Source organism: Elephas maximus, chromosome 13 (assembly GCF_024166365.1).
Source record: "Elephas maximus indicus isolate mEleMax1 chromosome 13, mEleMax1 primary haplotype, whole genome shotgun sequence".
Classification (NCBI taxonomy): Eukaryota; Metazoa; Chordata; class Mammalia; order Proboscidea; family Elephantidae; genus Elephas; species Elephas maximus.
The window spans coordinates 75,243,484-75,259,774 of record NC_064831.1 but is presented as its reverse complement, the minus strand read 5'-3'; the positions used below and the strand labels follow the sequence as shown (position 1 = coordinate 75,259,774).

The window sequence follows — 16,291 nt, the reverse complement described above, 5'->3', positions numbered from 1 at the left end:
GTCCTTGGAAGAACAATATCACACTGGAGGCCAGGCCTGGTTTGCATAGTCTGCACATTTAATCACTTTAAAACCTCTAACATTATCTCGTGTCCATTAAATAGAACCAAAGATGCTGGGCCTGTTTAAATTACAAGGAAAAAAAAAAAAATCACTGTGCACCAACCCAGTATCTTACAAAACCAGCTGGGCTGGCCACAAGGGTGGGGGGGTGGGGAGAAAGGGGCACCCCTGGGCAGGTGGCTGGGTGCCAGGAGAGACTAGGGGAAAGAAAAGGGGACTCCCAGATTTGAGAAGACTGATTGTCCTAATGGGAGGGGTGCAAAAGGCACATCAGAAGAAGGGGGCTTAGGGGCATGACAGGTCAATTCTTCCTCTACCATGGCACAGTGTAGGGGGCTCAGTGCCACCACCCACCAACCCCTGGCACTCGGAGAACCAGTGACCCAGGAGCCCTTGGCACAATGAGCCCCATTTGAAACATGGGTGACAGCCTGCCCCGCCTCACCACGACCCCCTTTCCTAGGGCCCACCCTGCCTGCCTGTCTCTTCAGGACTTGGAGCTTGGGTATTCCTCAGCAACATTCTGCAGCCCCCCTGTACCTTAGGCCGGGATAGCCCGGGGAACAGCAGGGGGGACAGGAGGTGTGAGAAGGTGGGTGGTCCAGCTGCTACTCCCATTAAAAAATACAAAAAAAAACAAAAAACAAAAAACCAGCATCTAAAGTGAAATAATCACAGAGTGAAAATATATCCTCAAACGGCCCCTGAGATCCCCACGGGGGAAAGCAGCATCGGGTGGGAGGCGGGAGAGGCTGGCTGGGCCACCGTCCCTTCCCACCACCCACCCAGGGGCTCCGGGACTGTGAGTGCCAACAGCCCAGGCAGCCCCGGGCTCAGAAAACAGGGACCTGGGCCCTGGTGGGAGGCGAGAGTAGGAAAGGGGAGGGTGGTCAGGACACCAGCATGGGCCTCAGCCTGGCAGCCAGCTGTGTGGAGACCCAAGGTGCAGAGCAGGCACACAGGCCCTCATGCCCTTGCAGCTTCTCCTGGCCTTGGTCCCTTCCTATGATCACCACTTCCGCCTGAGGCTCACCAGAGCAGGCACAGGGGCCCACACATGCCCTGGCAGCACCTCCGTGCCTTGGTCCTGTCCTACGATCACTTCTGCCCGAGGCTCACCAGGGTGGGGACAGGGCCGGGATGCAAAAGCCCTTGGAGAGGTGGCCTCCTCCTTCAAATCCCCCCTCGGCCCATCTCCTTGCTGCCTAGATGGGGACCATTATTGCTTTAGAGGGACAGAGAAAGGGCCAGAGCTGCAGCCTGGGCCAGGAATCCCGAAAAGGAAAGGCTGCTCCTCTTCACTCCACAGGGAACTCCGGCTGGCCTGGACCTTGGAAAGCTGCCCCACAGGTTTCATTCCTTTCTCCACCCAGAGGGGTGCTAAGGGTGGGGCGAGGCCCTCTCCTGCCCCCCAGCTGGTCCTGGGGCCCCACCTCAGGCAGCCAGGTGGGCCCTAGGGTACCATGGGAAGCAGTCTGTGCCCCTCTTGCCGTCCAGCCTGAGTCCAAGCCCAGTCCCAAGATAAAAAAATACTTTGGTGAATTAAAAAGTGCCCAAGAAGGGGATTGGCTTGAAGGGCAGGCAGGCAGTGGGCGCTCGTCAAAGGGCGCTCTGATCTTTGATAAAGGCGGTCCTCTCGCCCTGGCCCTCTTCCTCTTCTGAGTCAGAAGGGCACTCCTCCTGCCAGGCTTCAGGAGGCAGCCCCTTGTAGGAGATGAGGCCCCGGTCCATGGTGTACACCTTTACCCCCCGGAAGCGGAAGCCTGAACGCAGCTGCAGGACCAGGAAAACAGTGACGAAGACCAGCACGATGAAGGCGCAGCTGAGGCCAGCCACCACCTCGGGCAGATGCGAGGGCAGCAGCCCGGCCCGAGGCCTCGGCTCTGTTTCCACGTCCTGGACTGGCTGTTGTGGCGGTGGCTGCTGCTGCTGCTGCTGCTGCTGCTGCAGTGGGGACTCACGGCTGCTCTGGCTTTGCCGGGAGCATGTCTGAGTCACAGGGTCCAGGGAGGCGTGGCTGGGGCAACTGAGGCAGTCTGTGAAGACCGGCCCCTGGCATGTGGCACATGAGGCATGGCAGGGGGTACAGACACTGGCTCGAATGATCTCCACGTCGTTCTCTGTGCTATAGTGTGTGTTGAGGACTTGGGGGGTGAAGCCTGGTGGGCAGTGCTGGACACAGGTCTTCTGGTGCAGGGAGAAGCCTTCCTCGCACACTGCCGGAGGGAAGGCGGGTAAGGGTCAGCTAAGCTGACCATGGTTACAGCTGTCACCGGGCCGTGTGAACCCTCGGCCCAGGACAATGGCAGACTCACGGACCTACAACCTCAAACATAGTTCCCTCTGTCCTCAGGAGCCCTCAGTCCCAAAATTATGGTCATCCCAAAGGTCCTAGGAGCCCCAAGTCTCTTCAGACTCCTTTTTCTTCCTAGAGCCGGTCTTTAGGAAGGTACCTTCAGCCCCCCACCCCCAGCCTCATGCCCCCAAACACCAATAACACCCATTACTAACCCACGCAGGCCTGGCTGGACGTGAGGGTCTTGCAGCCGCTGCTCTCGGGCGGTGCAGGCAGCCCCTCGGGTGCTGTGCCGTACAGCACAAGGGTGAACTTGGTCAGTGTTCCTATTTATGGGGTGGGGAGAAAAGAGTTAGAGGATGCTGGCATCCAGCTCAGCAACCCAGATCCAAGAGTGTGCCTTCTCACCCCTCCTCCACCCCTCAAGGGCCCCCAATACCATAGTTGTTGGCTTCACTGGTGTTTTCAATCTCCAGGACCCACTCGCCAGACGGGTCCTCATCCCAGGAGTGGGTCGTCATGAAGGCCCAGTCGTTAAACCCATCTGCAGAGTAGTCATGTGGCCTGGCGGGAGGAGGGTGCACTCAGCCGTCTGAGGCTTCAGGGGGGCCCACGCCCACAACACACAAACCATAAACCCTCCTGCAGTGCAGTACCCATCCCGCTGGGGTGGAAATGCCTGCTACCTTGTCCCTGTTTCTCAACTACGGGATTCTGGAAACGTGTGAGAGCACCACATGAGGGGAGGTACCCTGCTGGCAGGAATTCCTGCAATATGGGACGGTCCCACAGGATAAAGCTTTCCCCCCTGAGAAGTATTTTGATGACCATTAGGATTGAGTGACTAAGCAAGAAGGTGCGTGACAGTGAGTGAATGAATGCATATAAGGTATGTGAAGCAGAAAAGCTGGGCCAGGTGGGGCAGGAGTAGGGCAGGCACCTGGCTGCCAGCAGGGTGGAGCGGGTGCCCATGGGGCTGACCAGGTAGATGGCCAGGTCACCACGGCGATTGTAGGACAGGGTGAGCCGCGCCTGAGCATGCTCTAGCCGGGTGATGTGGTTGGGCTCCCCGAGGCATGCAGTCACAGTCTTCCGCACTTCTAGCCGCTTCCTGATGTCCCTGTGCAGAGAGCACCACGATGGCCTGTCACCCCCTGCGGCCCTCAGGCTGCACTCGCCCCCTCCCAACCCAGGTCCGGCCCTCACTTGGGCTCAGTGAGGATGTCGATGATGCACTTCCGCTGGGGGGCCACTGTCGTCCAGTTCTGGGCAAGGGCCACCATGGCACCTGCGTCCAATAGCCCATAGCCATAGGAGTGGCTCACTGTGGGGCACGGAAGACAAGTCAGCTGGGAGGCACAGAGTGGCCCTGCCTGCCCCCAAGCCCAGCCCATGGGGTTACCCTGCCCTCACCTTTGCGGCCCACACCGTTGGTGGCCCAGTCGTTAGCATTGAGGTGGGCTGGCTTTGAGGTCTGTACCACTAGGTGCTGCATGTCCCGCCAGGTGAGGTTCTTGCTGCAAAAGAGGGAGGGAGAGGCAGGGCTCAGTCTTTTGGGAGGGACGCTGGAGGCTAAGGGCTGCCTGGCAGAGAGTGATGGCAGAGAGTGATGGCAGGGAGAGTTGCCCCTCAGCCACGCCCACTTACTTGGCCTCCAGGGTGAGAGCTATGATGCCAGCTGCCAAGGGGGCTGAGGCTGAGGTGCCCGTGTGTGACTCTGTGCACTTCTGCCGCAAGTCAGTGGTCACCTACCAGAGGGACAATGGTGTTGGGACCTGTGAGGATGGTGGGAGGAGAGAAGCCACCCGCCTGGCCTCCCACTGCCTAGGAGACCCTGCTCCATGGATGAGTTCCAGCTGCTGCCTTGTAAACACGCTGTGGACAGGCCCCTGGTGGCCTGCAGTTTATCAAGGAACAAGCGGGTTAAAGTAGAGGCTGGAGATCACTGAAAGCAATACATGCTTTTAGGTAGCATCTATACATCTCTGTCCAGGACTCTATACATGGCACTATGGCCCCCAGAGTCTTAGAGAGCCCTCTGGTCCCATTTCACGATGCCTGTGCCACCATCACCCAGCCATACAGGGTCCAGAAGCAGGCCCAGCAAGCAGCCCCACACCCCCAGCCCCCACCTGGGACCTGACTTACGATCTGTTTCTCGTTCTGGTTGCCACTGCTGTAGGTTGTGGCCAGTGTGGACGAGCAAGCCTCGCTGTACCAGGGCACATTGCCGAACTGTGTGGCACTGCTGATGGACAGCGTGTAGATGCTGTTGGTGTAGCCATCACAGTTGCAGCTGTCGTGTTCCCGGCCCCCGTTCCCTGAGGCCCAGACAAAGATGGAGCCCAGCCCCCCGCGGCCCTGTGGACACAGAGTGAGCCAGGGTCACTCAGGAACAGGGCCTGGTAGGAGATGCTGCTGGACACTGAAAAGGCTGGAGCCTATTCTCTGGGTACCCTCTGTCTGCCCCTTTGTCCTCTCTAAGGCCCAGGGTAGAACAGGTATGTATGCAAATATGTCTCTCTGTACACACACACAAAAAAAGGGACCATCAAAATCCTAAAAAATGGCAATTTCTGGGCAGGGGTGCAGGGGGGTCGATTTTGTTTTCTCTTTTTCTGTTCTTCTAGTCCCTAATGCTTTAATACACATGCTTTGTGTACAATTAAAATTAAATACGAGACTAAGCAAAACAGGAACAGAAACACATAAGGAAGAGAACCGTAGAAGAGACAGCCTGGCCCCAAAGGGTGGGAGGCAGCTTCAGTCCCGGTTTCCAGGGCTGCCCAGGCCTTGCCCCTCACCTGGCTGACCCCCCGGAAGAAGGCCTCCTCAGCGAGTCGGGCCGGCCCGTCCACTGTCTTGCCATCATCCTCAGGGCCCCAGCTGGCACTGTAGATGTGGATGTGGTTGGGGTTCAGGCCCAGCGAGCGTGCCTCCACTGCATCTGTCACCTCGCCATCCAGCATGCGTACCCCTGGCCACGGAGGGGGGCAGGGAGAGGGATACTGCGTGGGTCCAGCTGCCAGGGGCACCCCCTAATGCACCCCCAGCTCTGCAGCCCCAAGGGATGGACTGAGGAGGTTAGAGGTTGACCGTGGGCCATATCCGGCCATGGCGTCTGACGTCTAAGGCTGGTGTTTGGAAACCCTGATCCCTCTCACCACCCGCTGCCTCTGCCTTTCAGGGACGAGACTCAGAGAAGGGAAAAGAGAACGATGTCCCCACTCCCATCCCACAAGTGCACATCCTGGACAAGAACGAGTTTCTGGGTTCTCAGAGGAGTATGCCATGTAAGGTCTCAGGGTGAGTTGTGAGGATTCAGGGAGACTCCTGGCTAAGGAGTATCAGCCCACCCCACAGCACAGGGCCTCCAGCACTGGTGGTCCAGCTCTTTGAGTCTCTAAGTGGAATATCCATGTGGGCAAATGGATGCGTACTAGGAAAGTGGCAGACATCCAGACATTGGCCAGATGGGAGGTAGGCAGAGAAAAATCCACCTGAAGTACCCCTCCCAAAGACAGGGTGGCTAAGGCCCCAACCCACCTCCAATGCGGGCATTGTAGGCCACGCCTACACCACAGACTCCGTTGTTAGCCACTGCGGCCACCTCACCGGCACACCGTGTGCCATGCCTGCTGGGCCAAGAGACAGCATTAGTGGGGTGGACAGCACCCCTCTATCCACAACTACCCCAAACCCCCTCCTCTCAGTCTATAGCCCTCTCTGCTCTGACCCATCCTGCCCTCAGAGCCCTGGCTGGCCCAGGGCTGTTGGAAAGACATCAGCCTCTTGGGCAGGACAGGTCTTAACCCCGACTCAGCCCTGCCCCCCTGGTGGAAGAGAGGAGAATGGGACAAAGGCCAGGAACCTGCCATTCCTTACCTATTGTCATTCAGCTGTGTGTAACGAGGCTGGGGGTCAGGGTCCTGGTCATTGACATCGAAGCTGGCCCCAGGATCCTGGAAAGGATGTGGCAATTGTCAGGAACAGCCTGACCCCAGGACAGAACAGGACAGCCCCCAGACACCCCTCACCAGGGATCACTGCTTCCTCCCAGGCCTCCTCACATAATTGCCTGCCAAGTCCGGGTGGTTCTTCTCAATGCCATCATCCAGAATGGACACCACAATGCCGCGCCCTGTGTAGCCCTGCACCCAGGCCTCCTTCACATTCAGGTCCCGCTGGGTGATGCCAGACTGCAGAGACACCCACCCCCATCACCCCAGCACTTATGAAATGTGAGGTGGGGGGTGCTTTGAATGCCCCTGCCACCCCCAAACCTCCTTCTCCACCCATCCCTGTTCCTGAAATGCCACCATTAGTTGTCTGGGCTCTGTGAAAGGGTAAAAAACTCTGGGAGGACAATCCCCAAAGCTTAGCAGATGGGCTAGGGAGAGGTTGCTCAGCAGAAGGAAAGAAAAAATTAGAGAAGGTCGGCCTGTGCACCAAGACCCCACTGTGGGTGGATGGGTGCAGCTGGGGAGCAGGACCCAGGACCCAGGGAGGTACCATACCAGGTACCACTGCTGGGGAAACTTGGGGTCTGTGGGCTCCTGGTACACGTCTCGTTTGGTCCTTCGTTTTGCCACCTGCTGCTCCAGCCATTGGACCTGCGAGGGAGTGAGGCAGAGATGGTGTGGGCCGGGGAGAGGGGAGGAAGGAGAGGCACGCTCCTGAGAGAAGGAAGGGGCGGCTGGCAGCAGGGGGGCTGGGCTGCACTCACTTGAGGCTCCCTCTGTAGCCGGCTGTGCCGCGGGCGGTGAGGCGACAGGGATCGCTTTGTCACCGCTCGATGCCAGAAGTGGTAATAGTCGCCGAAGATCTGCAACAGAGCAGGGAGATGGAGCTGGGCTTTCCATCTGTCAGTCCTCAGGGAGGCGGGGACGGGGGTGGACAACGGCTGGGTGGGGAGGCTCACAACGGCAGAGGGGGCATCTGCTCCCTGCTCAGGACCTAGCAAGAGCTGTGCAGAGGCCCAAGGGGGAGCAGGGAATCCTAAAAGTCCCAGGGTAGTATAAGCCTCTGCTCCCATCATGATGGCCATGCAGGCCATGCCTACTGCTCAGGTGTCCCCAAGGAGGCAAGCCCAACAGCTCCTGCTCTCAGTGCTAGAATCCTTGCCCTCACTGCCCCTGCCCCCACCGTGTCCCATGCCTGGGTCAGCAGGCCAGGTGGAAACACCTACCTGGCCTAGGTTGAGAAACCCATGCTTGCGTGCCAGGCTGTCAGCCACAGTCTGACCTCCAGGGATGTGCACAGCCCATGTGTTGGTGAACACCTTCTGGCCACAGGCATCAGCTGCCAGCAGGACCAAGGCTCCTGCTGCTGCTACCACCCATAGCACCCAGGGCCTCAGCTCCATGGGGGGCAGGTGGCCGGGATTCCAGAACCCAGCGTCTCCTTGGCCTGGTCACAGGGCCTCGGCTGCCACGTGTCTGCTCACTGCCTGTGGCCCGGGGCTGGCTGGCGGGGGCATGGGGCCGAGATGGGCAGGGGTGGAGAAGGAGGATGAGGGCTGCTGGCTCTGAGAGGGACAAAGTAGAGAGGGGGAGAGTCAGCCCTCCCCTGCCAGACACTAAAGCCACCCTTCCCAGCTCAATCCACACCTGAAAGGGGCTCTGGAGGACAGTGGTGAAAATATGAGTCTCCTCAAAGAAACTCAGCCCCCCAAGGTCAGCCGAATTGATGGACAGATGGAACCCCCACCCCCGCCGCGAGAGAGCCATTCCCAAGCCCCACTCTACACGCAAGTACAAAAGTAGATGAAGCATACCAAAACTTGAGTCACTCAAAATCGGAAACAACTACTGAATACATGTTCGTCATAACCAAAGTAAAAAAGATGGGTTATAATGCAGTATGTATACACAATCCGATTAAAAAAAAAACAAACTATTTATCTGTGTAAATTTATCCATAACCACAAAACAAAGTCCGGAAGGACACAAGCTTAAGTATTAACAACGGTTCTCTTAGATGCTGAGAAATACGAATAATTGTTATTTTCTTCATGTCCTTATATAGTCTCCAAATTACCTGGCATACATAATAAAGAAAGAAGATGTTGACTTTTAAAATTTTTTCAAATAAGAGGCATATATACAGCTCACTGGAAGCCCTCATGGCGTAGTGGTTAAGAGCTACAGCTGCTAACTAAAAAGTCAGCAGTTCGAATCCACCAGGCACTCCTTGGAAACCCTATGGGGCAGTTCTACTCTGTCCTTTAGAGTTGCTACGAGTTAGAATCCACTCGATGACAATGGGTTTGGTTTTTTTTTTTTTCACACAACTCACTAGGGCTTCCTCTTGGTTCAGCAAAGCCAGCCCAGCCATAGGGAGTTACTTGTACAATCCCTGTGAGCAAAGAGCGAGCGACTCTCTGTGGGACGGTAGCTTTGGGGTTCTGCTCTGAGCATGGGGACCAAAGTGGGCTCACCTCCCTCTGTGGCCCAGACAGGCGTCTGGCAGCAAAGTCAGGGGCCCAGGATCATCTTCCACTGTTTCCTGGGGAACGCTGGGGCTGCAAGAGCCCTGCCCCGCTTAGGCCTGGAGGCCCCCAGCCACCCCCTTGCTTACTCCACGCCCACCAGCCTTGCGTAATTTGAGCCTGGGTAGCCAGGGCAAACATAGGCTGCTGAGCCAGGAGCGCCAAGGTGAGGCTGAATCAATAGTCTGAGTGTTGTTTTTCCTCCTTCAGTAAACAGACAGCGGGACCTCTCTGCCCAGGGCCACATAACTGTCCCCACATAGTGCCCCTGACTTGCCAGAGGCCAAGCCCTTAAGGGTGGAGGGAAGATGGGGGAGAGGTTCCAGGCGAGACTACTGGGAACATCCCATCTCAGTGCCAGGCTTGTTCGGTAGAGCGCCTGCCCACAGGGTCATGGGTGCTCCCATCCCTTCCGCCGGCCAGCCCCAGAGGAGGCCACTGTGTGCTGGGTGGCAAAGTGAAGCTTCCCCAGGCCTGAGGTGCTGGGCAGGCGAGGTTCACTACTTAGAGCCCCGTCCCTCCCCAGGGGCTGCTCTCTGCCATAACGGGTCTCCCTGGCAGCATGTGAAGCAGCACTTCCTCCTGACTGCCCACACCCCGCCCTGCAGGCTGGGGTGGTGGGTGGGGGGGTGGCGGGGGGAGACGGGACGACGACTCCACACACAATTCCTGGAGTATTTTCAGTTTACACCAAAATAACCTGACAGCTGATGGTGGGAGGCCTCCACAGTGTAGCTCCTCCTCACCCTGATGGTCGGAGTCCACCGGGCAGGCCTGAGAGCCCCAGTCCCAGAAGGCCTCGGTGGCCGAGTTCCAGAAGGCTGGCCTGAGCAATGGCTGGGCAGCCAGACACCCAGCCTAGGGAACGAAGGGACCCCAAGGCCCTCATTTAACAGAGGATGTGGTGCTCTGGGGCAGAGCCCGATAAGAGCAGGGCCTCTTCTCCGCTTCTAGCCACCACAACAGCTGCCTCTTGGGTCCAGAGGTCATGCAAAAGCCCACCTGACCACAGTGTTGTGAGCCCCGTTGGAACCCCCAAATAAAGGCTGGGGCTGGCCCAGACTCCGGCACTATGTGGATGGAGCCCAGCTGCAGCTGCCTGGCGTTAAAGGTGATTAACCAACTATTTAATTACCTTGCAGCACCCAGAAAGCAGGCTTCAGGCAAAACCCAACAATGCCCCATGAAAGAGGGCCTGCTTCCCTCTGCCCAGAGAGCCCAGCCTCCTGAGCCATGGTGAGGGATGGATATGGCCTCCACAGAGCCCCCAAGCCCCCAAATATTCCTTCCTCATCATCCTGGAGGAAGGGAAGACTCCACCCCACCCCCCGAAAAAAGCCAGAGCTGAGAACAATGAATGAATGGGCTTCTCCTTCGCAGACTCTGACTCACCCTGAGTCCCTGTTCCTCTGAAATCTAGAGGGAGGCTTGAAGTATTTGTAGCCTCCTGTGATCCCCTTTCACATGGGACTCGGCTCAGGGCCGTGTCCACTGACAGAGCTGTGGGCGCTCTTCCTGGTTGTGTTCCCAGGCAGAGCCCTGTTCTCCAGCCCTGGCAGCCTCCTGACAGAGAGCTACTCCAGAGCAGGGCCAGTTCTCAAGCTGCTTCTACTCCCAGGCCTGGCTGCTGTTTCCCCAGCACTGGGGGTCTGGCTGGACACTGCCACAGGGCAGACCACTCAAGGGCTGCCCGGGAAACCTGATCCTGTCTCTTTTTCCAGCAAAGAGACACCAAGCTAGGTCCTGTTACAGGCACTGACAGAGGTGCTCCTGAAATTCTGACTTCCAGATCCTCCTCAACCAGTCATTTGCTGTGTGATCTTAGGCAAGTCACTTCCTCTCTCTGGGCCTCAGTTTCCTTGGTGGTAATAACTGTTAGACCCGCGGTTTTCAAACTTTTTTTTTAAAGCCACAGAATCTTTTTTTAGGAGATCAAATCTTAGTGGAAGTCCAATATAAGAAACAAATTGCGGCTAGCCTGGTTGAAATGGGGCCAGACTTGGACAGGACATGCCCTGTCCCTCTCCTATGCTGTGCCCACACCTGGCCAGCAGTCCTCCAGCCGTCGCCAGTTCCCCCATGCACTTCCCAAGACTACTTTCCACACTCAGTTGAAAGTCAGAATAAGAATTCCAATCTTCTCTGCTGGCTAAGGCTCTGCAACACCAGGGGCAAGTAGCTGGCAGATGGTGAGAAAGCAGGTACTGACCAGACAAATGACAGCTGTCACACCTGTCTGGTAAGCAGGCCGCCCCTCGGTCCAGCCACCCCACGGAGGAGCAGGGGCCTCGACCAGGCCTCCCGGGAGGCAGCCGCGGAACCTACCTGACCCAGCCTCCTAGCGCCAGCCGGCTCCCGCACCTGAGTCCTCTCCCCGCACAGGTGCGCAGTGGGGGCGAGGCCCCGACCATGAATAATCGCCTCCGCCTGGCAAACAGCCGCTCCTCCCCTCCCCCGGCTGGAGCGCAGGCCCTCCCTGGCCGCGGAGTGGGCGAGCCGGCGGCGGCCCCGGGTGGACGCCGGGGAGGCGGGAGCACCCAGTGTCTCCGGAATTCTCTCCCCATCCCGCCCCCCGCAGGGACCTCGCAGGCGCTTCCTGAGGTCAGAGGGCTCGCCCCGACCCCAAGCGGAAAAGTACCGGCAGGGGCAGGGGGCCGAGGCGGGCCCGGCGCGCTCAGGTGGGCTGCGGGCGCCCTTCCTGCTCCCCGCGGCTCCACCCTTGGGGCCGGCCCCGAAGCCACTTCCGAAAGGTCGGACGGGCAGCCGGGCCCCGGGGGACCCGGGTCAGGGCTGCCCCAGCGCCCCGTCCCGGACCCTCCCCCGCCGGCGCGCTCGGGCCGCGGAGCCCGCGCCTCAGGCACAGCGGCCCGGCCCGGCCGGCTCCTTCGGGCCCGGCTCCTCGGCGCGCTGCCTCCCCCGGGCCCCGCGCCCTCGCTGCTTACCCTAGGGAACCCGGGCGGGGAAACTTTTCCAGGCCAGCGCCGCGGCGGCCGGACGCCCCTCGGCCGAGCCGAGAGCCCGGCGGCGGGGGCCTGGGCTCCGCGCGGTCCCCGCGCCGGCAGCAGCGTCAGGGCGCGGAGGCAGGGAGGCGCGGCGGCGCGGCGGCGCGGCCTCGGCCGAGCCGGCGACCAGGGCAGGCCTCGGCTCCGGCGCGGGCGGGGGCAGCGGCCGGGCCGCGGCGTCGCCGCTTGTTTACTCCGGCCGCTGTCAGCAGCGGCGGCAGCGGCGGCCCCGGCTCCTCCTCCTCCGCCGCCGCGCCCCTCCCCCTCGCGGCGCCACCTCCGCACTCCCCGGCCGTAGCCTCGGCGACTCCGACCCGCCGCGCCACCCATGCCTCCCGGCTCCGGCCCGGCGATCGGAGCAGCGGCGCCGCGCACCCCAGCGCGCCGGGCCCCAAGCGGCGGCCCCGCGGCCTTCTGGGGCGCCTCGCTGCCTCCGGCTCCCGGCAGGGGCAGGTAGGAAGTGGGGCCGGTGATCCCAAAGCCGTCGCCGCCAGCCGGCGCGTCGCCCAGGCCCGGCTGTCTGCGCCCTGACCCCTAGGCTCGGCACTTCGCGCCACGAGCTCCCGGGCAGGCGGTCACGGAGACCCGAACCTGGAACCCTAGGGATAGGAAGGGCTTGGGGAGTCCTTGTGAGCCCAGCCTCGGCTGGATTCTGGGCGGCGGGGAGAAAGAGGGAGGGCTGGCCCCCTCCTCCTTCCACAATCCCACTCCTAGAGCCCTGAATTTGGACGGGGCTGGTTTAAGTACCCAGAGGTACCCCACTCCGAAGTCGGACTTGATAGCGGCAGGACGAATCTCCCCCAAGGCCTTCTGAAAGAAGAGTCACGATTTTATTTGTGTTCATGTAGACAGGTGAATAAGCAGAACAAGTAGCCTACCCCCTTTTAATTTTTTTTTTTTTAACTTTTTTAAATAACATCAACCACGTGCCAGGCTCTGGGCCAGGCACTTCACATTATCTGCTTCTTATGTACATTATTAAATCTATATAATCCTTTCAGGCTGACATTATTAATCCCATTTTACAGATAAGGAAACTGAGGTGCACAGTTAAATAATTTGTCTGACGTCCCACAATTAGCAGCCTTCAGAGCCTGAAAGAGACCCTGAATCCAAGCTCCTTGCAATATACCAGGTGGCTCCTCTCCCTGGGTCCCTGCCCTAGAAACCCTAGAAACCGTCTGTGCTACTTGGCTGAGGCTGCCAGGGCTTGAGCTGAGAAAGAAAAGATGGGAAATGTGGCTAAGAGTTCCCCGGGCTGGGTTATTCCAAGGTTGGGGAGCAGCCTCTGCCCATACCTTCCTGCTCCCTGAGAGAGAACCTGGCTTCAGCATAATCCTGTGGCAAAGAGCCTAGTGGCCTGAACACAGGTTCTGAGATGATGATGAAAGTGAACACTGCTGAGTGCTCACTACCAGCCAGGCGCTGCTCGCTTGTCCTAACCACAAACCCCACGAGGTGGGTACAAGTACCTTTGACTTTTGGTACCATTTATGCATTAAATATCTACATTTTTACAGAGGAGGAAACTGAGGCCTGAGAGGTTAAATGACATTTCTAAGGGAACTATGTGATAGTCAGCTAGCAAACCTGTGTTCAAATTCCCGTAGCGCTGTTTTATACTTAATTTCTTAGAGCCTCAGTTTACCCCTCTGTAAGGTGAAGATAACCAGTTGCTGAGGACTCAGTTTCAACTCATGGTGACCCCATGCGTGTCAGAGTAGAACCAGGCTCCACAGGGTTTTCAATGGCTGATTTTTCAGAAGTAGATGACCAGGCCTTTCTTCTGAGGTGCCTCTGGGGGGACCCATACCACCAACCTTTAGGTTAATGACTGAGCATGTTAGCAGTTTGGACCACTTTAAACAAACAAACAAACTTATTGCCACTGAGTTAATTTTGACCCATATTAACCCGATAGGACAGTGTAGAACTGCCCCATAGGGTTTCCAAGGCGAAGCTGGTGGATTCGAACTGCCGACGTTTTGGTTAGCAGCTGAATACTTAACCACCAACCGCCTTGGACACCAAGGCTCCAAAATGAAGATACTGTGTTAACGAGATAACGTATCATTTGGGCACCCTTACAAACACTGCGAAAACTGGAAGCTTGGGGAAGAATGTGTGATCGTCAAAGTTGATCAGGGTGATTGGTCTGATTGGGCCGCTCCCCAGCTAGAGGTTTCTCCCGACAGAAGAGCTAAGTAAGACTCCTAGGGACCACCCTGGAAGGGTGCCACACTGGGGTAGATCCCACCAGCAGCACCAGCCACAGTTGGACCAACAATACTTTTGTAGTCAGACAGAGACAGGAAGTGAGTCACAGTTTTTCCTTAATCTGTGAGCAAGAGAACCTCATTGAGGGGAAATAGGGACAGGGCTGGCCCCACCTAGCTTGAGAGTCCCCAGTGTACTTCCCACTTGCCCTCTGGCCTAGGAAGGTCAAGCCAAATAGAAAGCAGTATTGGCTGCCTCCAGTGCCCCACCCATCCTGGAGGCTGGCTCCAGGGAACCAAAGTGGGTCTTTGAAGGAGGGGGAGCCTGTACTCAGATGACTCCCACCCAGGCAGAAGCACTGGACCCTCCCAGTTTCTCCCTGCTAGCCTACCCTCCCCCCTCCCCGCCCCCCCTCTTGGCAGGAGGCACAATTCTTTAGACTGCTTTGCTCAGAGAAGCATCACTGTGGGGAAGTGGGGGAGGGGACCTGGAGGTGAGCTCCTGTTCTTGCTTCACCCAGAGCTTTTCCCCTTTTGTCCCTCATATATTTTGGTGTGTCACATAATGTATTTTTACTACAGGTCTGCTGATAAAACAAATTTGAAATCCCCTCTCAGTGAGGCCCCAGTCCAGTGGGTCCTCGGAAGAGAATTGGGTCTTGCCCAGCCCGTGACTGCTAACACAGACTGCTAACACAGACTTCTTCCTTTGAAATAAGCCCTGTGGGCAGGTATTGTTCTTGTTATCACTTCCAATCCACTTATCTGAGGCCACAAGGCCCGAGGGAGCTAAACTGCCACTGGAGCCTGAGTCGCCTGACTGGGCGCCTCTGTAGTCACAGTTCAGCAGTTTTTCACTGCAGTTACTAGAATGGAGTGGGGGGCATGGGGTAAGTGACAAAAGCCTAGAGATGGGAGGAGGGATGACCCGGCAGGGAGAAGTGGGGCCTGAGGGGCAAGGCTTGGAGAAGGAGAGAAAGAAGAGGCTGTGAGGGGTTCTTTACTCCGCAGCAGGGCTGAGAGGAAAGAAGAGTCTAGCCAGCCAGGCCTCTTTTTATCCTAGGATGTGGGGCTAATTTGGGAAGCTGTCAAGAGTAACCATAGTCCTAAATGCACGCAGTTACCCCGACCCCAACTACTCCCACTGTCCCTTGCGGTGCTCTGGGGTTCCCCTTTCTCAAACACTCGTCCCCACTCTCAGGCACCTCAAACGAAGCCTTCAGCAGTAGCACCCACACCTGGTTTTAATCAAAATGTCTACACAATATTCATACATGTGTAGAAGGGCATAAGACACAGTTTAACTGGTGTTTTCTCTGAGATTTGAGAGCTTTTTGTTTCCTTCCCTTTGCTTACCTGTATTTTTAGGGATGTCTACAATAACATACTAATGAAAAAAATTAAACCTTCGAGTCAGGCAAAATTGAATAAAGCATGCCCATACTTCACCACCTAGCTCCAGAACACCTGGGATCCATCCAGTTCCTGTGACTTCCCCCTCTGGCTGCTGGTGCAAGGGTCAGGTTCCTCCTAACTCGTCACAGGGCAGGGCTTTTCCAGGTCTGGCTAAACCACTTTGGGAAAACCTTTATATGACAGACAACCAGGGTGTCTGTGGGTGGGGGGAGGAGCTAGAAGTGGCTTAGTGGTGACATATGTGGTTATGCTGGGACAGGATCCCAGCAGAGCCAGCCCTTCTCATTTTCCCATTTATTGGGGTGGGTCTGCGTGTACGTTTTACCAACTGGCGCCATGCATCCCATAGTCACTTGCTGGTTTAATGGTTCCCTTCTGCCAGCTCCATGTCTTTAGTGCCTAACCAGCACTACCACAATTAAACGCTCCCCCCGCCACAAAAAAAAAAAAAAAAAAAAAACCAGTTGTTGCCTTTGAATCGATTCCGACTCATAGCAGAATAGCATAGGAAGGAGCAGCTGATGGATTGGAACTGCCAACCTTTTGGTTAGTAGCCTAGCTCTTAACCACTGCGCCACCAGAGCTCTGTCCTACTACAATTAAAAAAAAAAAAACAAAAACCAAACACGTTGCCATCGAGTCGATTCCAACTCAGTGACCCTATAGGACAGAGCAGAACTGCCCCATATGGTTTCCAAGGAGTGCCTGGTGTATTCGAACTGCCGACCTTTTTGGTTAGCAGTCGTAGCTCTTAACCACCACGCTGCCAAGGTTTCCCTATCATGATTAGGCACCTAATAAATGCTCT

At 57.3% G+C, this 16,291-nt stretch overlaps 1 protein-coding gene across 3 annotated transcripts; it reads right to left on the bottom strand.

Moving 5' to 3' along the window:
• Window positions 1-24: 24 nt before the first annotated feature.
• Window positions 25-15,621, bottom strand: FURIN (furin, paired basic amino acid cleaving enzyme). 3 transcript variants are annotated; one of them, XM_049905616.1, is made up of 16 exons: window positions 15,512-15,621; window positions 7,548-7,886; window positions 7,086-7,184; window positions 6,877-6,972; window positions 6,430-6,558; window positions 6,245-6,321; window positions 5,906-5,994; window positions 5,164-5,336; window positions 4,508-4,720; window positions 4,007-4,107; window positions 3,773-3,876; window positions 3,566-3,683; window positions 3,300-3,479; window positions 2,799-2,923; window positions 2,575-2,685; window positions 25-2,279 (listed from the first exon to the last, which is right to left on the bottom strand). In XM_049905616.1, the coding sequence occupies exons 2-16, from the start codon at window positions 7,722-7,724 to the stop codon at window positions 1,663-1,665; spliced, it is 2,409 nt and encodes an 802-aa protein (XP_049761573.1). In that variant the 5' UTR covers window positions 7,725-7,886; window positions 15,512-15,621; the 3' UTR covers window positions 25-1,662. The 3 variants fall into 3 exon arrangements, with proteins under 3 accessions (XP_049761573.1, XP_049761574.1, XP_049761575.1); XM_049905617.1 differs by having other exon boundaries at window positions 15,520-15,621; XM_049905618.1 differs by lacking the exon at window positions 15,512-15,621 and adding an exon at window positions 11,175-11,720.
• Between the last annotated feature and the right edge of the window lie 670 nt (window positions 15,622-16,291).

Coding starts and splice junctions, on each gene's coding strand:
- FURIN (XM_049905616.1), bottom strand. CDS start 7,724: ATGGAGCTGAGGCCCTGGGTGCTATGGGTGGTAGCAGCAGCAGGAGCC. Junction 6,322..6,429: donor CGGACTTGGCAGGCAATTAT/GTGAGGAGGCCT, acceptor CATCCTTTCCAG/GATCCTGGGGCCAGCTTCGA. Junction 2,924..3,299: donor TCCACCCTGCTGGCAGCCAG/GTGCCTGCCCTA, acceptor TCCTCCCGCCAG/GCCACATGACTACTCTGCAG.